At 42.0% G+C, this 25,668-nt stretch overlaps 1 protein-coding gene across 13 annotated transcripts in view; it reads left to right on the top strand.

Moving 5' to 3' along the window:
* Positions 1-25,668, top strand: part of RAPGEF4 (Rap guanine nucleotide exchange factor 4) — a 310,512-nt gene that overhangs the window by 283,060 nt on the left and 1,784 nt on the right. For 12 of the 13 annotated variants that reach the window (XM_073218684.1, XM_073218683.1, XM_073218679.1 and 9 more), the window contains 8 exons: positions 549-646; positions 5,661-5,786; positions 6,196-6,374; positions 9,199-9,289; positions 12,794-12,844; positions 13,631-13,718; positions 14,134-14,198; positions 23,343-23,397. In XM_073218684.1, the coding sequence (XP_073074785.1) occupies positions 549-646; positions 5,661-5,786; positions 6,196-6,374; positions 9,199-9,289; positions 12,794-12,844; positions 13,631-13,718; positions 14,134-14,198; positions 23,343-23,397 (753 nt within the window). The remainder of the gene's footprint in view (positions 1-548; positions 647-5,660; positions 5,787-6,195; positions 6,375-9,198; positions 9,290-12,793; positions 12,845-13,630; positions 13,719-14,133; positions 14,199-23,342; positions 23,398-25,668) is intronic. The other variant, XM_073218685.1, reaches the window with a different exon arrangement.

Below are 25,668 nucleotides of genomic sequence, written 5' to 3'. Positions count from 1 at the left end.
GCCTAGAGCAGTGTCCAGCATATAAAAAATGCTAAGTAGATATCTATGAACTGAATTAATTTTTTTTAATATAGGAGGCTTAATCTAGGTAATTCAGTTGCTCTCCAAATTAGGGAATAAGTGAAAAATAATAATTAATTTTACATCTAAAGTCATGTGGTATCTCAGAAAACCCCTCAGTTTTCTAAAAGTGATCTTTCCACCTCCAAAGTACTGAACATTTTTACCACATGGAAAAATAACTTGTTATATAAATAGAAAATGTGGTTTTTGTATATAATTCTGGTGGCAGCACAGAACTGGGTGAATTAACACTCAGATATTTCCATTCCTGTTTTGTGGTCATTCCTGATGGCATCCTGCATGTCGTGTGCCTGCGTGAATCCTGTGTCTTTTTTATTCAGTGGGTCCTCTCAGTACTATATTTTATGCAGTCTCTCTGTGTGTTCCAGTAATTCACTGAGCTGGCAATTTGTTGGTGTGATTAGAGAAGTGCAGCAAATCTCAGATGCATTTAATAGGCAATCTCATGCTTTTTATGTTCACAGAAAAGGTGGTGCTCAAACCTAATGATGTTTCAGTATTTACGACGCTCACCATTAATGGACGCCTATTTGCTTGCCCACGAGAGCAGTTCGATTCACTGGTAGGTGTGGATGGCCTCCTCAGAGCAGTGTCTGCAATCAGAATAACTTGTCTGGAGCTTAATTTTGCAGTTACGTTGAACCTAGTTGCAAAAAATTTCTGGAACACTACTTGACTTTTTCTTTTCCTGTGGTCTATTAGGTGAGCCTCAGGTGTTCATTTGATGTGCTCTGAGCTTTAGATTTTCTTTTGCAGAAATTAGCCAAGTAGCACCACTATCAGGGCATGATTCACCTTTCAGAACTCTTTGTAAATCACCTCCTTGCAATGTTCCCAATTTAAATATTAATATTAAAAATCTGAATACTTAGACCAGAATAGAAATTTTTTTTTAAGACAAGATACTGCAATTTATCATACTCCTTAGGAGATTGTAGAAATGTTTCGGTAGCAAAGCCACTCTCTGGTTTAAGAAAAATGCTGTTCCCTGAAAGCACTCCAGCTTGTGTAGGAAATATCAGAGACCAGCAGTCTTCCCTAAGGCTCCGAGACACTTGTTCCCAACCTCACAGAGCTCTCTGTGGATAAAGGATTAATTGGCCCATGCTAATAATTGAGTAGCCTACTCTTCTATGCAAGGGGAAGGGTTCATTTCTATTTATCGTATAAAAATTAGACACAGACATAAGCAGTTATTACAGTATCTTTGAAAACCTGTGGGGCCAATTCAGAGGGTAGAGGACTCATTTTTTCCATCTTTGGACACAGAGCTTCTTTAGTAAGAAAAATGCAACTCAAGAGCTGGTGGTAAACCTAGAGTTTACCTACATAGGTGCTGCATGAATGTGTTCAAGTTTAGTCAGTTCAGGCCTCATAAATAAATCAAAATTCTTCTTGAACTTGTTAGAGTTTGTTTTAGTCTCATGGTAGTTCTGATTTTCTGGTTTTGTGTCATTTTGTGCACTCTAGTGCAGTCAAGCAGATTTTTGCACCGTCGCGAATTCATCTGGAGGGGACTTAGTGAAGGTGGTATCAGTGCTCTTAGCCTCATCCATTGCTGCCCATGACACCCTTGCCTCTCCTCAAGTATTACTGCTACAAGAGCTGAGTCTGCTCACAGCCCTTTTCATATATTTTTTAGTCATTTGTATTCATTCTTTTCTAAAAAATCAGTATTTCCCAGCATGGGAGGAATGGGGGGCAGGGGCAGGGGAATGTCATAAATGAGTGGTGCCGCCCTGTCTTGGAAAGAAATGCCATCCAAAGCCAGCTCAGCTGGAGCCCTGCTGAAGGCGTTGCGTGATGTGCTTGCCGCCAGCACTCAGGCCTCTCTCACCGGCTGGCTCACAGCTACAGTGCCGACAACACGGTGTGTCAGCAGATAGTGTGGACTGTCTCCAGCTCTGAGTGGGGCAAATACTGACATTTTAAGCCTCTGTTTATTTGTATGTCAATCTGCAGCCTTACAAATTCTTAGTCCTTGCTACTCTTCCATTTTAAGACCTGAGAAATTGAAAGGAACTCACTTGCAACAAATAGCTGGGCTATGAACCTGTTTCCCATCGTCTACGTGAGTGCTTTGTCATCCACTGGGCTGTGAGTTGTGTCATCTACTGAGGAATGGGCAAACCCTAGCCCTCTCTTAAAATGATAGACACAGAACGCCGTTTCTGGCTTCCTGAAGATTTCTTTAAAGACAGTCCATCTGGGAAGAGTTGGACACAGGAGGATTCTGCAGTACAGAATGTTGGCCAAACCCTTTGATCCATCAGCACATACTTATGAAATATGCTTTGTGCTCGGTGCTGTGCTATCTTCTATGTGAATTACACCAGTGTCTGGGAGCCTCTGTCCTTATGACAATTATGGTCAAGTTAGGGAAATGAGACTGACACGAACAACCCAGAACAGAACAAGTTATAGTGGTAAATTGGTTGTCTGGAATTAGTAGAATGCCAGCGGTTTATCCTCTTTGGTTAAAGGCTTGGATTCTGGAGCTTTACTCTCTTGACATTTTGTTTAAACATGTTAGTATGGAGCAAATTAAAATAAAATCCCATTGTACTGTAATTTGGTTCTACTTTTATCCATTCACTAGCTCCTTAGACATTTATTTAGGGCCTACTATATCATTCCAGGCATTGTAGTGTTTCTGGCTCTGGGATGGTCTTGAAGATAAATCCATCAAGATCCTTGTATCCCAAGTCACTCACAGTATAGTGAGGACACCACGGTGTAATGAGAATCCAGTGGGACAAATGCCATTGAGAGCCAGGCAAGACGGTATGGGAGCACGTGGAAGGAGGGCTGCAGGGGTGGCAGCTTCCTTCAGCCATCTTTTTGTCATTGACAATCAGTACATCTTTTTTATGTCTTTGTTTCCTCATCTGGAAAAAGGGAGGTAACAATGCTGTTCTCCCAATCACAGCCATCTAGGCTTAACAAAGAAGCCCGCTCTCAGGAAGAGATGAGTCTGTGAGAGTTCTGGGCCTCTGTGTAGGCAGTTTTCAGATCTGTCTGCAGCACAGATCCTCCATGAGCTCGGCCATGCCTATTTGTAGGAAATTTCCAGAGAGATATCTGTGACAAAATAGAGGAAGGAGATGCTTCCTATGGGACCCAGGGTCAGCATGTAAATGCCCACTTGAGAAGGAGGAGAACACGTGGCTGCTCAGACTGCCTGCTCAGTGGCTCCTGGAGGAAGGGGTCAGCCTGCATGTGGTCAAAGAGGGGAAGGCTTGGTGGGCCCTGCCCACCCAGCAAAGTAAAGATTCCATAGGGCCTTCTGTTATTCTCTCAGAAGGGATGCAGGAATGACAGATCACATCTGCTATTAAAAGAATTTTGTGTATTTCTTAAAATTGGCATCATCTTAAAATTGGCATCTTCCCTGTCGTTGTTGGTTAATTTCTTCATTGAAAAGCCATAAGGCATCATGAGAAGAGGTGGGAAGTGAGATAGATTAGGAGAGAGCAAATCCGAGGAATGGAGTGACAGGCAGTTCCACAGCAGGAGCTACAAGAGGGAGGGGAGAATGTGGAGAGCCCGTCTAAGCCTGAAAGGGAGTCCTCAGCCCTAGCATTTAAAAGCTTCCCCAACTTTAGGACCTAAGACCCACCCCACCTGAAGCCATTCTCCTTCATTGCTTCCATAAGCTGCTTGCCCATCCGTTTTAGGTTGGTTCCCTAAGCTTCAAAACGTTGAAATAATTGTTACTCTTCCCCTGCCCTCTGTCCCTTGCATAGAGTAAGTCCAAATACAGTGAACAGTACTTAGCTCACACGTCCCAGGGCTATACTGATCTCACTCTCCTGTGCAATTGCGTGGCTGCACCATGTCTAGGGAGGGAGCTGATTTGGAAGATGATAAGAATGGAGGCCTCCTCTGTGCCTGCTATGGTGCTTATATGCTATGCTTAAATTATTCCCATCTAATCTCCATAATGAGCCTGGGTACCAGGTACTATCACACCAACTTTCCAAAGCTAGAAACGGACATTCAAAAGATTAGGGAATCGATCCAAGTCTGTGTAGTTAGAGTGGGGTTTACATTCAGAGTCTGTGGCTCTCTAAGCTGGCATCAACCTGGTCTCTTACTAAACCCCAGCCCCTCACCCAGTACTCAAACACTTGCTAAAGCGGTCCAAGCTGTCCCTTTGGTTCCCCTGAGCTCTCTATTCCTGCCAAGCGGGTCTCATCACAGCTTCCTCACCTCCATGCCTCTCCTGCCATTCTTCAGCCTACAACAAGCTACCCTGGATGCCCAGGGAAAACCTTATTGTTCTAACCCACACAAGGCTGCCTATTTATGTATTAAAGCCCAGCTTCTTTCTCCAAACCTCTTTAGGCCGCACATTTATTCCAAATGTCCACTAACTCTCAAAAAGCCCATTATGTTCTGTCACCTATTTGTCTGTGTATCTGGCAACCAGGTGTGTGTTGATGCTCCTGTCTGCCCTGGTATGGTCACACAGGAACGCCGGCAGCCCACTCTCAATTCATGTGCAGGCAGGGCAGTGCCTGGTGGCTGGGGTCGGCTCCTCTCTCAGACTGTAAACTTGCAGAGACCACCTACATCCTGAATGTATGACTTCTTTAGTGCCCAGAATGCAGTGGGAATTTACAGAATGTAATTGGCTATGGGTGATGATGACAATAATGGAGATGATAGAACTTGTACAATATTAGTACTTCCACCCTAAATAGTGAATATACATATATGGTTAGCATGAAATTATGACAATTCTCTTTCATGTGACTTGTGTAACTTTGTACATATATTATAGATCCATAGGTATTAATGCATATGTTTCCAATGTATGTGGTGTGTCATGCATCTTACTAAGGAAAAGCACTCAAGGTTATTTCTCATAAATAAAAATGAGGTAAGTAAGTTGGGTAGAAAGTTTTGACTAGGGGTCTTTCAGAAAGTAAAAGTGTTTGGTTTTCTGATGCCTAGCCCGAAACACCATAGCACATGAAGACCGTTCCAGCTCAGCACTTCTCAGAGAGCAAAAGGACCAGACGTGGTCTTTGATCTCAGTACACAGAGCCCTCTGTCACCTCGTAACCCCAGGCAATGTGTGGTGAAAGATGGGGGGCCAGCAGCTTTCCTAGCCACCAGCTGCTACAGTAGTCAGTAGCCGAACCCTGTGGCTATCTACCCACTACTGCCATGCCTGTGTGTGCTTTGGAACGGCGTTAGTGGGAAACAGAAGGAAAAGTCTCCGGAACTCCTTGCATCTTTACCAGAGAAAAGAAATCATTTACAGGAATGTGGCAGGCCCAAGCAGAAAAGAAGCCTCCAGGGGTCACTAGTCAGTGAATCTTACTTGCCACGGTCCCCATTTTCAGTCCGTGGAACTGATGGTAGTGACAATGACTTACATAAAGATGGCACTGAAGCGAGTGAGCATTAAGAGCAAACACATCTTTCTATTCTGGGTTAAATAAATGTTTTGGGATATTCCCAAAAACATTTCCAGATCCTTTCCTCTCAGAAATGCCTTAAAACATTCAGCTCTAAGTACTTGTCTCTTTTGAGATTCTGATGTATTTTTGCACTATTGTTCATAGACTCCCTTGCCAGAACAGGAAGGCCCAACTGTTGGAACAGTGGGAACTTTTGAACTGATGAGCTCCAAAGATTTAGCATACCAGATGACAGTTTATGACTGGGAACTCTTCAACTGTGTGCATGAGGTAAGGTGCTCTTCAGAGAGCATTGGGAGGTGCCATAGCAATTCTGGATGAAGCCTGCTGGCGTTGTTCAATTGCAAACGTTAATGTGTGCTGCAATATAGAAACTACATGATAATTTTTTAAAATATTGAGCTTATTAATAAAGTCACTTATAAAGTGTTTGAGTGTTAAAGGAAAATCTTCATGATTCATAGTAAGCTATGTCTTCCTAAGTATGTTAAGTCAATAGCACCTAGTTTATAGTTACAAAATTAGCAAGCCTCAGTGAACCCCTTCAGACCTGTGGTACAACCTGGCCAGTGATTGTATTCACATTCGCTGACCGATGTCAGTTTGTCTGGACAGAGAAACCTCGCTGGTATTTTGATTTCAACATGAAGAAGTGAAATTGTTTTCCTTTCTTTTCTAGCTGGAGCTAATCTATCACACATTTGGAAGGCATAATTTTAAAAAGACCACAGCAAACTTGGATTTGTTCCTGAGGAGATTTAATGAAATTCAGTTTTGGGTTGTCACTGAGATTTGCCTTTGTTCCCAGCCCAGCAAGCGTGTTCAGCTCTTAAAAAAATTTATTAAGATAGCAGCCCAGTAAGTATCCTTACCTTGGGAGGAGATAAACGTTTGAGAGGCATTTTCATTTTGATCCCTTAGGCTATACCTTAAAAAGAAAAACAAGGTAAAGGATCTCCTTATGCACAAGGACCAACCACAGGTTCTTAAGAATAACCAAGCTCCTTCTTGTAAACCATTAATTTCATCTAGCTTTTGTAATATTTGGCATCAATATGCAAATTAACACCTTACAGCATAGATGCTGGAATCAAAATTGTGACCTCTTTTTGCTCTGAAACTACTCAGATTTTGTGCCTCCTCTGCTTCAGAGTCCTTTAGCAAACAAAGTTGTGTTTTAGAAAGTTGTAGAAAGCAAGCTGCAGTCCATGTCCAATGTGACACATTCTCGCCAGTAGAGGGCAGTGGGAACATGCATGTGCACCCGTACACCCAACTCAGCCAGAGTAAAATCGGTAAAATGCATAAAGGCGAGCTAACCTGGAACATAAAAATTATCTCCATAAACATCAGAAAAAGCAAGCATCTCATAGACATTCTATTTAACAGCACTTTATGGGGAACAATTTATTTACTGCAAGGGCCAGTTAGATTTCTCCCTGGCATGAGCTAAATCTTCTCCTGCTATTTAGATATGCCTGACAACCTCCTGTTTACTTCCATGTTTTTGGTATCACCACAATGCTAAAAATAAAATGCTAAATGCGGCCTGTGGCTGGGAGACTTCTTTCCTTTCTAAATGCAGGGTACTCTAGCCCAGGAAGGTGGGGAGCACAGTGACCCCAGCTAGGCAATTTTCTTGAGCCAAGTTGTTTCAATCCCATACAGTCTAATTTCCAGAGCTAAACAAAGAAGTAAATGCTGCTTGACATTCTATACCTACCAGCTTGCCAAATGCTTTAAATTGTTTTGCCGAAAATTTGAGGGTTCAACGGGACATCCAAATCATGTGGTTTAAAAATCTGGTGTCTCTTAATTTGGAAAAGCTGCCTTTTTAAAAAAAGATTTGATAAAATGTTGCTCATTAATTTCTTCTGGTTCACAGTGTAGCCAACTTTCCGTAGGAGTTTGAACAGCCTTGTTACAAGATGCCTTCACGTATTTGGAAAGAGATGATTATGGAAACTATGACATATGTGCTTTCCTGCCTTAAGGAGTACATTCTCCCTTCACCTTAGGCTGGCAGTGCCAAGGGCGACAAGGAAAGGGGCAATCTGCACAAGATTATGGGGGATCAGAAGACCGTTTGGGATTTAATCCTGCTATTTTATTGCATCAACGTAGGAGAGCCTTTCAAACACTCGGGAATTATTTTGAGGGTTTTTGCCTTATCTCTCATCCTGTGATTATGGGAATGAGTAGGTGGGTTAGGCCTTCAGCACAAACTGGTTTATATTATTTAATCATTATTAAGCTGTACTGGCCTATAGTGGAGCTAGATACATAGCCCAGCCAGAGAAGATTGTAGACTTTCAAACCAAGATGTCCAAGAATGAGATCTAAACCCACTGGCGATAGCATGTTTGCCTGAGATCTTTAGGGAACTTCAGCACAGTCTATTTTAGGTCTTTGACCTGCCCAGAACTTTGTGAAATTGGGGGTCCAGGTATTATCATCCCCTCTTACAGGTGAGCAGACTGAGGTGTGAATAAATTTCATGACTGACCTAGGGTGATAGAGGTCGTTATTAAGAGTGACCAGAAAGGAGGGCCTGCAATCCTGCATGAGCTGTCAAGATCATGCAGATAGGACAGAGGCAAACGTGTGTGCATGATCCTACTTTGCCTTCAGCGCCTGATCTGAGAGCCGCCACCGCAGCACAGCAAAGGCCTCGCTTGCTTCCTCACCAGAGGGCGAGACACACCATAGCTTCTCTGAAATCTGTTCTCCCATTTCTACATGGACCATTTAAGAATCATTCATTGTTACCTCTGCAAAGAGAACATGGGCAGCAGATGCAACAATTTAATTAGCTTTTTGCAAAAATGTTAATCCAAACAGAATTTAATTATGATGTAGTCAATTTAGATAGCCAGATTGATTTGGGTGAAGGATTTACGCTTGTTGCAAAATGAATTCTTTCCCTTTTCAAGGAGTCAGACTGAAGAAATGGGGGATTCCTTTTTTTTTTTCAAGTTAAACCAAGTACCTGGGCTAAATATTGCCATTCTAATAAGAATCTTTTATCTTGTTACACAATATTCTTATTCCCAAATATATATTCATGAAAGGTAATAGTGGCATAAGTACAAATTCAAAATGATCAGCTTCATCCACATTAGTAAAACAGAAAAAACAAGGTTATTTTCAGTCAATATTTTCAGTTATTTCTCAGCTCTATAGGGATCATGACTTGCAAATTGATATTTTCAACAGATTAGAAGCATGTGCGTGGCAGTGGAAGCCACAGTGGCTGCAGCAGTATGATTTCCTAAGTTCCCTCCCAAGCTGCCACAGGAGGTGCCCTGCTCAGGCTAAAAGTCTAGGAGTCTTCAAGGGCATTTTGCTCTCTTCCTAGCCCATGAGATATTTCCCTCTGGGTCCAACAAGGCTTTTAGCAATGGATGGAATTGTAATAACAATCCCTAAGATAGGTGTCCACATTCCTTCTCAAAACCTGAACCTAGATGGCCAAAACTAACCCCTTTCTAAAAGCACAGTGAGAAATCAAAGAGCAGAACACGGTCACCCAAGTGGAACTTACAGTGCATTAAATCTATCAGTGCCTGTTCTCATAAAGGAGTCCTGACGAATATTAATGACTACCAAAAAATAGAACTCTATTTTTTTTATCTCACTCAGAAGTGACATTCTACTCAAACACGCACCTCTTATGTTTCAGCTGTAAGGAGTATAAAAATCTGAATTCCTTTTTTGCCATCGTCATGGGACTAAGTAATGTTGCTGTGAGCCGCTTGGCACTCACGTGGGAGGTAAGCTTCAGCTGAGATCCAGCTGTGACTTTGCCTTAAGAATAAAAACACAAGCTCACTAGTCACTTTTTTAATAGAAATATCACTCACACTCATATAACAATGGAAAAGGTAGGACACTTTGAGGGAGGTGACCTGTCTCTTTTTTCCAGTTGCCTCAGTGTGAATTTGAAAAGGTATTCTCCTTTTGTGGATGGGGGAATGAGGGGAGTCCCAGTTTCTCTGTCTATACAATGCAAATAATAGTAAGTCTTGTTCCTAGGTATAAAATGAATCAACAGCATTGCACGGATGACTTCAAAGACTTCACTCATAGATTTCTATTGTTCTCTGGAATGTCTGCTTATTGCTTTTGCAGTAAGCCTTATCTATAATTAAGAAAGAACATAAGATCCATTTTCATCCAAGTAGTCATTTTGGTTCAGGGAGAATTAGCCAGAGTACTAAGTATCTCTTGGCTGCCTGGCAGACCTCTCTGTATGGAGGAACAACAGTTGGCTAGTATTCAGTTTGGGACAAAATATATGCAAGTGTGCTGTGAATTTATGTAGCAAATATGATTAGTGGTTTGTTGATAGTTGGCTATTTGTGCTAGGGAACATCTTCACATTCCATTAGCAAAATACTCAAAATGTGCCTGACCCCTTAAATGTGGTATTATAGTCAAAGAAATACTAGTCCCTAATAAAACATAGACACAGAAATAGTCTGTTACTAAAAATAAAAAAGTATGTGTGAGTGGGACACAAAAGAGGTCAAGGAGTAGATGACAGAGACTTAGTTTGCAAGATGCCTTAAAAAGGCACCAAAAGCAGCTGTTTGCATCTCTGAATGTTTTCCTTAAAACATTTCCTTCCCCACTTCCCTCTTGAAACTGTTTTATTACCCAGTCCCTCCTAAATGTTTTATTGTTTATAGGACAGGTCTTCACAAGTTCTGTCTTGGGTTTCTCTTAAAATTCCAGGAGATGCACATGCGGCAGCTCATCCCCTGAATATAGGAGTGAGGGAATTGGTGAGGCCTGCATGCCACCAGCTGTGTCATCTTCCAGCTAGTAAAGGGTGGAGCTGGTGCTGCCAACACACCTCAGCCACGAACGATGCCATAGTACCGGCCCCCCTGTCTTGTAGCCCTGGGCTCTTGGAGTCTCTGGGGACTTACGGTTCCCTTTCAGATAGTCTGTTTTCCCCAACCTGTTTCCAGATTCTAACCCCCCATTACCTTGGAGTCCAAATGACTTGATTGGCAAAATCAGAGAAGGTATAATGGCTCACAGAGGTCTGGGAAGGCCAGTTGTAGGGACCACATAGCAGCCAGACATTAAGGCCGCAGCACGGTCCCCTTTCCTGGTCTACAGCGAAAAAGAGGACTGCTTGGTGGGGGACGCATCAGCAGAGGGAGAGAGTTCATTGGCCAGTGCTTCAGCTTCATGAGGGCTAGAGAAGTACTTCAGTCTGGGAGCTTCCAGTCTCACCCTTGCATGTTGCTGAAAAGAGAAGATTGACCTTTCATCATTTATAAGCCCTTACTTTTTAAGTTGAAATGTAATTCTATCATTCTGTAGGAAGAGCTTTCATTCATAAGCAGAACTTCACTTTTGGTTTATCCACCTGTACTTGCTGAGAACCTCCCCAGGGCTTCCCATACCTGCCCAGGGAGGAGCGCGAGGGCTGCGTGAGCGGAGTGGGAAACAGTGTCTGCACTGGGGACTGTAGGACAGTGGGAGGCTGCGGGTGGCCTGAACAAACAGCAAAGTCAAACTGCACGGCAAAAGGAATGGTTCAAGACAGAGGGGAAAGGCCAGTCTGAGATGGAGCAAATGGGAGTGAAAACCTGGGGCAGAGTGTCTCAGCTCCCGTAGCATCGGCATCTGGGGCAGGACACTCCTTGTTGTGCTGTGGGGTGCCTGCAGCCTCCCTGGCCTCAACCTGCTCTGTAACACCTCTCACTCCAGCCCACCCCAGCTGCGACAAGAGGAAGTGTCTGCAGATACTACCAAATATCCCCTTGGGGGAGAGGGGGAGGGGGCTGTGAAATTGCCCCGACTGAAGTCACTGCTCCGAGCCATAGGGTGTAGGTAGATAATAATATTAAGTCCCACAAGATATTTTATTACCATATGCCTTCCTGCCTTTGACCCAAAGCCAGCTAAGTCAAGAAAGAGAACCAGATCTAATGAAAAAGTGAGACAGATCTCACTCCTGATTTTTAAAATGGTCTGTGTTCATGGCAAGCCAACACCTGATGGTGACTTGGGCACTCCATGTGGGAGGAAATCCCGGCCTCCCTTGATGCCCAGCCCAGCTTTCATCCCTTTGGACATTCCCTCCGAGCAAGGTTATCAGGTTTCCCTGAAACCTAACTGGAAAAGAGGTAGTAGGAAAATGAATTTGAAGGCTCTGCAGGAGACTGGTTCCTAGAAACAAAGTAAGACTTTTGTAAATGTTTCAATGAGAATATGACAAACTGATTCAGATAAGAGAAAGAAGAGAGGACTGTTTCTGTGATTACAGAGGCCTGATAGGTGCATCAGTCGTTGACAGTAGACTTCACTGCGCAGAGCAGACGGGGAGTCTGTGAGGCTCAGGACCTCATCAGTGCTAATGGGCTTGAGAGAAAAGTTCCGTTTTACTAAAAGCTCAGTACCTAAGCAAAATGAGATTGAAAGATGATTCAGTATTGATCTACTTGTGCAGATATATGGGGAATAGTCAGTAGTGTTGAATCATGTGCCAAAACAGAAATAGGAACTATCAATTTTTGTATTACGGCAAGGCAGAGGAATTACGCGAGAGACATGCTTGTGTAGAAAAACACAGCATTTAAGAGGCAGTAGAAGAGAAGGCAGGTGGTGTGAATTACAGAGGCTCTAAATGTCATCAGCTGTGTGACTTTGTGCATGTCATTTAAGCTGTGAGACTTATCTTCTTCCATCTATAAAATATCGGTTTGATCTATTCAAGCAAGTGTTTATTGAACACTGCTTAGGTACATGACACCCTTTTGTGTGCTGAGGATATAGCAATAAATGAAAATGATAATAAAAAAAATCCCTGTTCTCATATAGCCTTACATTGTAAGGGAGGAGGAGGGTTGAAAAAATAATAACAAATAGTTTCTCAAACTTCTAATCCTAATATTTTCTGGCTTAAATTCCTAATTGTGGGAATCAGAGAGTTTAAAGGTGTTGGGATGGATAATTCCAAACCACTTGTAGGCTGAGAATGCAGCCCTTTTTATGAATAATCCATCTCAGAAAACCTTATGAAAGCGTGAAGACCAAAGCATCTGTGCTTACATTTGGTTCAACGATGTGAAGACTTAAACGCAAGTTCTCTGTATTCCAGATTATCATCAAATGGCAAGCCAAATTAGTATGGTCTATTTTAGAGATGTTTGATTAAGAGCCAAAAGAAATACATTTCCCCTAGAAATGGTAACACGTGATACATATCTAGATATTGCATCTGACATTTGAGTGTGGCATTTTCATTTCATTAACAGAAACTGCCAAGCAAGTTCAAGAAGTTCTATGCAGAGTTTGAAAGTTTAATGGTAAGTGACAGGGGTTTCTTTATTCTGTTCTCTGTCTGCATTAATCCAATTTCTGATTAGCTGAATTGAAGTTCTCATTTCAGAAATTTTATCTGTCCTTGTATGACTTTAAGAAGTTTATGATCCCGTTTTAGTGCTGCTAAAACAAGCATGTCTGACTAATGAATGGCACCCTCAGGAAATAACTTAAAGAGGACTTATGTCCCACATAAGGTCAATTTGTGTAACTTAGAAAAGCAGTGTAATAGGATCCTCTCCATCTAGCACAGGTTGGCTATGGGTTGGAAGCTGCATTTACCTTGACTTGCCAAAATTATTTTTCCCCATTGGCTGGGAGGTGTTCCTGGATGGAAAAGGAGTGAGTGGGGCTTGACAGGAGGGATGGGGTGGTTTCAGAGAGGGCAAGTCCGGACTGGCTGTGCACAGCCACGGGAGGGTGGATGGACTGCCCGGAAGGAGGCCTTGCCTCCGGAGAAGGGCAATCTTGTGGGTGGGGTTCACCTTATATGTTTCATGTGTGCCCTCAGAGGGACTCACTCCCCTTTGACCCCTGTAAGCAAATCCTAAGGAACACTTCTAAAAAAGAAAGTAAACAAAAATAAATTATTTTCACGTCAAATGGGAAGTTGTTTTAAAACACAAAGTGCTTTGTTTAAGTCTACTTTTGTTTTGTAGCTATACTTGATTCAAAACTACTTTGTGGACACGGGGGCTGGGTGTCAGGGAGAGGGCGGGGGCCAGTGTGTGTCACCAGTTTTTAACCAGGAACTCTTTGTTTCTCTAAAGGATCCTTCGAGAAACCACAGGGCCTACAGGCTGACAGTAGCTAAGCTGGATCCTCCTCTCATCCCCTTCATGCCTTTGCTCATTAAAGGTATCTTTCTAAAGAAATGACAGGCCAGGCCAGGCCAGTGATGAGTATGTGGGGCAGAAAATGAATGAGAGACTAACCAGATGATCTCCCTGGAAGAGTGATCCCATCCTTACATCTTCTTTATCATCTTCTCTCAGTCCTGACTTTTCTGGAAGAGTTGGGAAGATTATTGGAGGAGTAAGGATCCATGATTTGGAAGCGTTGATAGTGAAACAGAGGGTTAGCTTGGCAGTTTTACTAATCTCAGGTAAAGTGCTTTAGAAAGTTAAACACCTGACATAAAAGGAACTGTTATCAGCTTTTTTCAACTGCAGTGTTATGCAAATCCTCCAGCATTATCTAATGGTGCTATTGTGGTTTCTTTGTATGACATATTTCTGTTAATGATTAGAATGTAACTTTTATTTCTTTGCAGATATGACATTTACTCATGAGGGGAACAAGACGTTCACTGACAATCTAGTAAACTTTGAAAAAATGGTACGTATAGTATTATAACCTTAAACGCAATGTTTTTTAAAAACGAAATTTGCATTTGCATTTGCACTAATAAAGGAAATAATTTTCATGTACACTGTGGTGTTAAAAAAGGTAGTTACACATAAAGGAGTTTTGAAATATTTGGTTCAAATTGGCTACCTATTTTAGTCTGCCAGTTCTCTTTTGTGGAATGAGTAGTAGTTGTGCAGTGGCTCACAGCAGCAGCCAGCTTTCATGCTGTGTGCTTCTTCCTTGGCTGCCTGTTGCTAAAATGTGCAAATGTTCCAGAGTGACTTCCATGTTGTTGTTTTGTTGTAAGGTTTTTGGAGCTAGACTTCCCCAGGATGCCTTTGAAATATTTATCTGCTGGGCCTATGACTTCAGGGCATGGAGGTAAAAGGTTAACTCTACAGCAGATCTTTATTATGGAGTATGAATCTAAATATGTAAATAAATGAAGTTCACCCAAGTTCAGAGAGAGACCGTGAAAATCTTTATAACCAAAATCAAAATCTTTTTTCAATAACAGATATGGAACTGGCACATATTCAGTATTTCTAAACTGCTGCTCCTCCCCCACCCCCCAAAAAAGTTGTGTTATCTGGTACTAGTTACTTTGCAGTTTATTTTCTTATCTTCTATGAAGCAATAAAGCAGATCATGCCAAAACCTATCTTTAGCTGCATAGTGCATGTTAATGGAATTCTCCATTGTCTCCTAACTTCTCTGGCTACAGCCTGGATAGGTGGGCTGTCACAGTGTTATCTCTGTGGGCAAGCATCTGCCCGGGATTTGGTGTGCGGTGGTGAATGTGGTCCTGCAGGAAAAGCTCAGGACTTGGAGTTCAGCAGACTGGTTCGGTGCTCAGCTTTATCACTGTGTAGCTGTCCCTTAACTTCTCTGTGGGTCAGTTTCTCCAACTGAAAATGGTGATCATGCCTGCAGCATCTGTCTCAGGAAGTTGCTGGTGCGTCCAGAGTACATGAGTATTCTTGAAAGCCATACAGTACTATGGAATTCTTATCAGAAAACTGTTCTTCTAGTTGTTTCTTGATATCCAGCTAGTGGGTATGACGACAGGAGAATTTGAAACATCTTGCAGTAATCCTGTAAGGGTCACACCATTCGTTTTGGGAATGCAACCAGCCTGGTAAAGAAGTATAGCAACTGCTGGGCAATAGGTTCCCAGGTCTTAAGCTTGTTAGGAAATAGCACATGAGTCCACACTCTTCAAAGACATTCTCTATTAGAGGGTAAAATATTTTCTCAGAAATCTTCCCCTCTTCCCCTGACCCCACACCAAAGGCAGGGTAAGAACATCTCTATTGCTGTGCCAATTTAATAATTCTTTGATCAAAGTGAAAAACATTCTTTGCTCACTTATTAGTATGGAGAATTAAACATATTTCTCTGATTTCTCAAAAGAAAACCTGTTTTCCAGAAATGAGAGAGCGGGCAAATCAAATAGGCAAAGAACCTTCCAGTTCACTTACGCAGAAGTGCAGACTGAGGGGTAGCTAAGCCAACTATTTGACTATTAAAATGTCAGGGTTTCGTAAGAAGCTGACTGGGCTTTAGAACTTTTGATCATTAAACATAACTAAACAGAACAAATAAGAAAACAGCAAAAATATCTGTCAAAGAGGATGCAAGTTGTTTCTTCTGGATTTCTAGATGCTGGTGTTACATCCATAACCTACAAAGGAAGAGTGAAGATCATATTCAGTGGCTATTAAGAGAGTCCCCTTTCCTATTTGCCCACAGCTAGGATTCTTGTGTACCTAGCAGTGAGGAAAGAGGTCTTTTACTCCTTGCTCTCAGGGGGCCTGTCCAGTTACCCTTACAAGCAACTGAGTAGCTGGGATAGCAGTTCAGCTTCAGTTACAGAAACTTAAACTAATGATGGCTTAAGCAAGATAAGTTTCTTTCTCACTTGAGGGTCCAAGTGAATATGGTAGCTCTGCTCCAAGGAGTGGTCAAGGTTCCAGGCTCCTCTCTTGCCATTCCACCGTCCACACGGTCCATGTTGGTGGGCCCATGACCTCATTCTAGCTGGAGAGAAGGGGAAGGGAAGTGGGGAAGGCGAGCTTCTCCCCTGAAAGCATATGACCTGAAGTTGCACACACCTCTTGGCTCATATTTTATTGGCCAGAAACTTCATCACATGAAAGGAAAGTTAGAATATATAGCCTTTATTTTGGTATCCATGTGCCCCACTAAAAATTAGGGATTCTATAACTCTGATGGAGAAGGGGAGAAAGGATGTGAAAGAGGAAGGAGTATTGTTAGTTCTCTGCTCCAGCAACTATAAATTTGATTTAATTTGATAAATCATACCATAAGAAAGTTTAATTTTACAATTGTCCTTCCATGAGTTAGGTGTTACTGGGAATTCAGAGAGATTTTATTACGTTTTTTAGACCTGACCAACTTGGCACTTGCTGCCATCTTCCAACCTTTTCTCCCCCTGCCAGTGCCTCTTACAACCCCCACTGGCGGCCGCCTTCACTACTCTGCATTTTGGGGAAGGACACAGCTCCCTCTTTAACATGACATCCCTGCTGTTTCCAGTCATTCGTCAGCAAGGCCAAGGTGGTGAGCAGAGCTGGCAGCCTTTGTGGGGCTGGTAGGCTGTGGCTCCAGAGGGAGCCTGGCAGGGCCGAGTCACCAGAGTAGCCAGGGACACGGGTACATTTTCTTGGTGGCAGCATTGCACAGTCCCAGCAAACTGCTGTGCCAACCCTAAGTATTTTTTCCTTTGAACCCCTTTACCCTTGAGGTATGAAATGGGGATTAGAGAATTCGTTGCATATTGGTTTTCAGGATTTATGAGTATGAACAAAAGAGAATTCACACTCTGATCCTTACGCAAAAAAAGGGCAGATGCTCTTGCATTTGGGGGGAACATAAAGGAGTATTCAAAAAACTGCTTGAATGAAGCCCTTTGTAGCTTTCTATGGTGTACATGAATATTTATAACATTTAGGAGGTGGAGTGGCAATGGATTAGAGGATGATATGCTGGCTGGCTGCCACTACCCCAGGCTGCACAAAGCATGCTGATAGCCACTGTTGCTACTGTATTAGGAGGTTGGTTCTATTTCAGACATACCCATATTTAGGTATATTTGTTTATGAATATTATTTTAAGATAGTCATTTTATTTGTACTGAAAAGCATGGGGAAAGCTTCTACATTTCTTTACGAAAGCATTATCAGAACTAATTCATTAAAGAAGAAAAATGTTTGAATCCTTTTATTTTTGTATCACTAATCATACCATTACACACTTAGCCAAAGTATGTTTTCTATCACCAATAATATTAATACAAGATTCTTACAGAGAGAGCACTGGACTTGTACTAAGCTTTGGAAAAAAGAATGTCCAAGCAAAAATCTAAATGTTTAAATTCATCCAATTCCAATACCTGTACAACACAATGGAAATCTATAAGAGAACTTTGAAAGTTTACTTCTTTATATAGAATTCACAAACTGAGCTAAATGCAGATTTTACAAAGCAGTATGATATGTACAGAGTGTCCAGGCAAAGAATTTTCCTGGGAAATAAAAAGAAATCCAAAAAGTACTCCTTGGCCTTTAGGAGATTTTATGCAGTTGAGAAGATAAAATATGAACACATGAAATATTACAAATCAACAAAAGATATAAAAATGAGTTTATAATAATAATAAAAGATGTCAAAAAGCAAACTGCACAGGGAGGTAACTTCATGCAGCTGTATCAGAGGAAAACAAAGCCATATTAAATACAAAAGCATAATGTAAGCAAATCCAGACTTGTTACCCTGAGCATATCCAGCCTCCTCTCAGACTTAGCTTCTCTGCACTCTGTCCAAGTTGGCATGACTAACATTTCTTTTCCTGCCTGCCTCAGGACCTTTGCACTAGCTGTTACCTTAGCCTAAAATTGTCTTCCCCATAGTCTTTACCTGTTTGGCTTCTTCTTATCATTCAGGTCTCCATTCATGTGTCCCCACTCCAGGTGGTCTTCTGTGACCACCTTTGAAACATTCTAATACCCTGCATACCCAGTCCTCTCAGGTGGATAACCTTGCCTTGATAACTGGTTTCACAATCTGAGATGATCTTTACTTGCCTCTTCATTGTCTGTCTTCCCCACTAAACTGGGTAGCTTATCTGTTTGGTTCACTGATACCTCTCCAGCACCCAGAAAGGTTTCTGGCACATCATAAGTATGCAAAAAGTATTTGTAGAATAAAAGAATAACCTAATCATATTCCAATGTTGGACTTGGTGAGATAGGACAGTATATGAAAGCATTTTTAAAGGATTTTATGTAACAACTTAATCCATAAGTATTTCCTATTTTATTAGAAAATTTGATTATACAGAATGTACCAAGCATTTTGCATTCCTGATACTTTCTGCAAAATGACTCCCTTAGCTTTCTGTTCCCAGCCGGACATTATTCTATCTCCCCTCCTCCCTGTGGTGCTAACTATGTCTGTCCTTCAGTGTTTTTCCCTGAGTGCAGAGATGCATAATACCATGCATGTTCCTGGACAGGCACCTGAATTGCCATGTCCCGTAGCCCTAACACATACAGTATACCCTGAGCATCAGGTGTGCGTGTCACACACCTCCTGGATATCACAGACCGAGAGCCAGGGGACAACGCTCAGGGTTCTCCCTCAGTGATGCATATAGCAAAGGCTGGATCAGCTCCTGGGCCTTTTTCTCTTTTCTCTCTTGTCCCTTGGTTACTGTCATGGGCACAATCTTCGTAGGTGAGAGACTATATAATTTCTATATCTTGTTGTGGAAAAAAATCCTGTCCCAAATATGTGAGGGTTTGAGTGAAATAATCCAGTGGTGTAAATGTGGTTTACACATGCTAAAAGATGAATAATTCAGATCCTGTATGTGATAGGCATACACACAGGCAGAGTCAAATTGACAGGGGCAGAAATAAGAAAGGAAAAAGCCATCAGGCAAAGCAAGGCTGGCAAAGATCTCAAGAGGCCGCAGAAGGAAACAGAAGCATTCAGGGCAGGCACTGAGGCAGGCCCGAAGCCCAAGAGCTGCTCCGCAGGGGTCCTGGCGCAAAGTGGCAGTGCAGCAATGCTGAGGAGGCTCTCTGGCAGTTGTCTGTGGGTGGGAGGCCAAGGTGACAGTGCAAGGTGGCACTGCCGGGATGGCCTGCAGGTCTGAACTTGAAAGACATAAAAGTTCATTTTTCTTCAACCAACCATGGAAGAGCTGCGGAGAGCTTGGACAGGGGGACGAGAGTCAGTTCAGTTCTGGCTAGAAAAGCTGCAGACAGTTGCAGAGTCCTGGTGAGTTGCTGACTGCCTGGGTAGGAGTAAAGGTGTAAGTTCCCAGCCCGCTCCTGAGGGGAAGGCGCCACCGGAAGGCAAACAGCATGCCCATCCGCCAAGGGCCCCATTTGAGAAGAAGCCCCTCTGATGCCTCAGTGGATTCAAGGGCAAGTGCTTGCATCAGAGCTTGAGGGAATTTGTGTTTGGGACTGTAGCCTTGGGGCCTCTTTCCTGTGCCGGGCTGGAGGGCAGATGGCTGGCTGCCCTTCCCCTGGACGGCACCTTCGCACTGGTCACTGTACATACAGCTCCGGCCCCGGGAAGGCCATCTATCTGCTTCTGAGGTGCTCTGTTTTCAGCTAGATAAAGAAGGACGTCCACAAAGGTAGTCATAGAGTCCTTTGCTTGCTACCTCATGTTTTCTTTCTGAGCTTCCGAAGTTATGTCTAAAGGGAAATTCATCAGCTTTTGGTTGGCCCCATTCTTAGCCCTGTAGGTGAGAAACTGTTTGAACATAGTAAATTTTGCAAATAAGCTCTGAAGACCTACATTTAGATTTTGTCTCAAAAAAAATGGTGGCTGTGTAAAATTTGAAATGTGGAATCCCAAGGGGAATCCCTGCATTCTAACTGTAGATTGTTCTTTTGGTCAGAAGTCAAAGGCACATTTACAGAGAAGGAAGTTGCATCCACACGGCAGCCAGCTCAGTGAAATAGGATTATTGGCTTAATTCACTCTTAGGTTGAATGCCAGTCTGATGAGCAGACTCTAAGGTGGTGATTCTCAACAGGGGCTGGTTGCTCATCTGGATCAGTTCAGGTGGACTCACAGCACTGATTCAGAGCACCTCATAAAGGATCATTTCTCCTCACTTTGCTCCTAAATTACAACTCACTCTTTTAATAAGCCGGTTGCTGAGGGGAGTGTTTCATAAACCTCAGGTTTGCTGGGATGGAACAAAAACGAGAAGCTTTGCTTTAGAGTAATCAGGTATTTTCCCACTGGCCTGGCATTACAAGGAAGTGGCCTGGCTGCTCCAGGCAGGCCGACTTGCTCTGGCAGGACTGTGAAGCCTAGGGTATAATTTTTGGCTCCATCTCTGCTGTGGCAGTTGAATAATAAAGCCTATGTCTCTTTAACCTTAGTTTCTGCCAACCTTAGCTGAGAACACCAATGAATAAATGGCTCTGTACCATCAAGATTACCATGTCAGGCTTAAGCCTGTGGAAGGATAGAAAGACTCTAACTAGGTGACTTTTTGTGGAGGTAAAGGCAAAATCCTCCAGTTTGGTCCAAGAAATCAAGTTCACTTCTAAACAGTGGGAAGCCAATGCTTAAAGGCAGACTGGGAAGCCAGTGGGCACCTTGGAGACAGCTGAAGGAGGGGACATCTGAAGTCTCTTTTGACAAGCCAGGAAAGGGCCTTGTCATTGGGTGTAGTTGTTAGGAGGTTTAAATATGGCCTGTATCAGTGGGTTCAGCAGAGGGCGTAGTCAAAATATCAAGTTGACCCTCCCTTGGCCTAGCGACAGTGTTCTCTGCGCTGCACTAGTGGGGTTCCCACGCGACTCACAGGGGTCCATAGCACGGCATGCTTATGAGGACCTCACACAGGAAAAGAACAGATCTCATTGCAAAGCCAGATTTGGACTTCAAAGTTAAACTGAAGTTATCTTTGAGTACAATTAAAAAGGATATGTCAAAATTAAAACCATTGTTAAAATTAATCAAAGATTTAGAAAGGTAGAATGAACTCCAGAGCTGGAAATTACTGATTTAAACAATTGTTCTCACATTTTAAACTACATAATGAGCTAAAAATTATGAAGCCTAAGAGTATAGCTGTAAAGAGTAGTCTACAACCAAAGTCAGAGTGAAATGTTTTAGCTTTCAAAACTAAAAAGCAGAACAATTACTCCCTACAAAATGGTATAGGAAGAGGTTTCTGACCCCTGCTAATTGTTTTATTATTCTTCAGAGGGGCATACTGGCAGCATTTCCCAGGGTTTTCAGTAATTACACTCCATTCAATATCTGAAGAATTACAATAATTCTACATGGAATATACTTGTGCCCTTCAGATGCAAAGCCTTTAGAGAAGTGAAAAAACAACTTAAAGTAAATTAGCAGGAAAATTATCATAGTTACTGTTTATTTCAGGGCTCCATACATCAGAGGCTAATTATACATTGTATGTTACATTTTCTTGGAGGTATTTGTAATATATTTCTCATGCTGATCAACAGACGTGCTGGTTTTTAGGATCCTTTATGAAAGTAAAGTTCAAACTTTTCCGATTATCTCTTTGTATTTGAGAAGTTATCTGGTACGGACACATGTCACTTAATGCTTACTAGAATCCTTCAAAGCAGTAGTATTCAGGGAAGTATTATGAATGTTCACATGTATATACTTATGAAGCTTTGACTCATCTAAGTTTTTTCCTGCCAAATAAGTTGATTCTTTTTTAACAGTATACTAGCTTTCTCAAAGTCATTTTCTATACTTTGGCAAGCCAAGGGTCCCTGAAAGGCACGGCAAGGGCTGGAGTTACATGGTCACTGCAAGATTCAGAAAGGCTCACTTCCCAGCTAGAGCCTTACAGGTTTCCTGCTCCTGTGAGGATTGACCCGCCATCTCCACAAGACCCCCTTCAGAGACTGAGCAGCAAAGGTGGCCTGGAACAGCACACAGGGGCTCGAGGGCCTGCCTGCTGCTGAAAGTACTGTGAGCAAGAAATGTACATCCCGGCTAAGAAATGGTGCTTGGGTCTCACTGATGTTTTTCCTCATGTTCTCTGTCTTTTTTTTTCCTTTTCTTTTCTTCTTTTGTTTTTAATTGAGTGCAATGGAAAAGAGGCCCTTAAAATTCTTTATGGCAATCAAAACCTCACAAAGAAATTAAGATCACTTAATAACACAATGAACAAATGTTCAATAAATTATAGTCCATCCATGTGATTGGATACTGACACGGTTTTAAATGTTTTAGAATGTAAATGGCATGGAAAATAGTCACAATGCATGTGAAAATCTTAAAACAAAAATGTGTATGTTAAGTATGACTTCAGTTTTTTGAAAAATATGCTTTTATGTATTTATCTTTAAAGCATTAGAAAGAAATGTACCAAAATATTAATGAAGTTACTCTGCGAAGTGATATTCTAAGTGATTTTTACTTGACTCTTAACATTTTCAGTATTTTCTGATTTTCTAAATTGTGTGTGTTAGGGTAATAATCAGAAAGGAAGAAAAGGGAAGGGATAGGAAGGAGAGAAGAAATCACATCATTAAAATGAACATTAAAACACTTTTGCTGGAAGACTAGAAAGGTCAGGAACGATAGAGAAAAGTGTGTAGGAGAATATTTTGGCTGTGACTGTTAAGTCAATATAAGCGAATGCCCCATTACTGAGCCATGTTTACTGCTGGGAACTTGACAAGCTAACTAATGCTTCTCCAAACATAAAATAGTTACAAAATCTCACAAATTCCCAGTGACCTCAAGAATGGATAGTGAAAACTAGTTCTGAGGAGTAAAGTACAGCTTCAAGAACAACAGACTGCTTTTTATGTCCTGAAGATCAAGCAAACAATTAGACTGGAGTAGGCCATTAGCATTCCTCCCTGAAAAATGCCTTGTATGTGTGAGGGTGTGTGCCTCTTTCAAGCAATTAAGCCAGTTATACATCAGTCAGTGCCTCCAGATAGTCAGCCTTTCAGAATGGGCTGTTTTTCGTGGTCCCGGGTGTTGCTGAAATAGGTAATGGTTTGTTTTCCTTTTTGGATTATATACTAAGCTTTCTTGCATTTCAACCTTTTCTTTTTTATTTATTCTCTTTAGCGCATGATTGCAAATACTGCCAGAACAGTGAGATACTGCAGGAGCCAGCCCTTCAGTAAGTAAAATGCCGCTGTACACTGCAATATGGATCTTGGTGATTAAGGTCTTTTTAATGAGGCTACTGAGACATTCTAGAAGTCTGGAAAATATTTGATTGCGTTAGAGACACTTTGGACCATGGATTCCATGGGACAGGAGCCTTGAGTTTTAGGACTCTCAAGTTGTAAAACTAGAAAATAACCATAGGAATATTATTTTATGAATGAACTTAAAGAGAATTAATTTGCTCTCTCCAGTGTGGCTAGAGATAGCTAAGGCATCATTGCCAACAAATCCTGCTTCAAACTGACTCTCTTTATGACTCACTGCTTGATGTTGAGAAATTCACATCAACTCTTGATTGACTCAGGTCTGTCACTGAGAATTGGGAAAGATAATATTTGTTGTCTCTTGGGGTGTTGCAAGAGTGCATTAATGTGTACAGCACATTTGTAAAAGGTCCCATAGCAGGAATTCATATCCTATCTTTAGTATTCCTGGTTGAATTTAAGGTGCTCTTCTTCAATCTGAACATATAGCACAATAACTGATATACTACAGTGCTTCAATATGAAACTATTAGTAATCATAAATAGCAATTTTAAACTGTTGAGAGTTAATTGCATCAGAGTACCAGATCATCAAGCTAGACCAGTGCTACTGTCTCCTCTCACTGGGACTTTGGGTCAGGTGTGGAGCTTGGGCTCCCTCAAGCTGGGCTGGAAGAAGGTGGCCCCTGGAAAGTTTTTCGCTAACTTCATTGTATGAGTCACTTTGAGTCATTTGGCTCATTAAGTCAACATGACAGTTTGATATGGACATGACTGTGAGGCTACCAGTCCCACTCTCTCCAGTAAACCTAGTGCCGAGAGACTAAAGGATTCTCATCTAATTCATTGGAGTTGCTGTTGTTCTTCCTGGCACAGGACAGGCCCGAAGTGAGGGTTTGCTAATCTGGGATGCTGGAACTGATTATGGTTCATTTTGAAGGTACAACAGGAAAATCTAGGGAAAATAATCTTAACTTGGGGAGCAAGTAGACCTCTAAAAAATTGACTCAAATGATTGGGCCTCCTCTTCCTTCCAAAGTGCAAATAGTCTTGCACATCAGCAGCCATTCCCCTCCATGTGGATGTGCCAGGATTAAAATGTCTCATATCACTTCCTCTAGTAATTTACTATATGTATAAAGGCATGGTCATAAAGCAGTTACACAAGTGAAAAGGAGACAATGTAAGTGATGCCAGTCTACAACAAGGGTTTATTATCTAGAATCCATGACCCTTCAGGGAGGTCTAGGAAATTGCTGATATTAAACAAAATTTTGTGTGCCTGAGAGGCTTATAGCTTGGAGAAGGTTTTCAGTGAGGGCCAGGAACCAAAGAAGAACCGTGATAGAATATGTTTTGTTCCATAAGCCACTTTGGAAGTAAATCCTACATTCTCCTACATCTTCTCCCAGAGAAGTGGAGGAAAAAATATATATATACAAAAAAAGTCTCCCCAGCATTTGTTGAAGTTAACAGTAACTGCTGGTAAACAACAGCTGCTCGGCTCTGAAGTCAACAATCTATAGATAAAGCTATAGGAATAGATTCATAAACATTGTGGGAATATGTACAATGTAATTACAGTATATTGTACATGTAGAGTATACTGCCAGTGAGAAGCGAGGAAATTAAACACTGTGGTATTATTTATATGTGATAATTATACTAATGAGTTTCTTCTTAGAGCAAGTGAGGGCCTTTGTATCTTCTCTCTGCTTGTCTGTGTTCAGACCTGCAACACTCCCCTTCACACTTCATGCAGATGGCGTTCAAATTGTCTTTAGAGTGGCTTATGGATCTAAGAAGAGCAAATGGGCTGCAAGGAGCAGTGTGCTACAGTGGAAAGAGCACTGGTGCAGAGTCCAGACTCAGGCTTGGCCACTCCCAGCATCCTACTGGTCTCGAGCCCCTCACCAGTAGTCCACAGAGCCACAGCAGAGGGATGGGTCTAAACAGAACGTTTTTTTCCCCCCATTTATTTTGAAAGAATGTCATCATTTAAAGACTGGGAGAGTTCATGGGAAGAAATCCGGATTTCTCATTTCTCTAGAAAAACAGGAAGATCTGGCAATACTGGGTGTAGGTTCTGAGGGGCAGCAGCATGCAGAAGCTGAGCAGTCAGGTCCAAAGGCACTTTTTTCCAGTTCACCACTGTCAAATTTGGCTTTCCTCATTCATGTACATTCCCTGGGTAGGCCTCTGAGCATTTGATTCTTCTTTCAGCCTGTCTTTAAGGA

Source organism: Manis javanica, chromosome 12, assembly GCF_040802235.1.
Source record: "Manis javanica isolate MJ-LG chromosome 12, MJ_LKY, whole genome shotgun sequence".
Lineage (NCBI taxonomy): Eukaryota > Metazoa > Chordata > Mammalia > Pholidota > Manidae > Manis > Manis javanica.
Note: the sequence above shows the minus strand (reverse complement) of the source record. Positions and strands in the feature narration are given on the sequence as shown.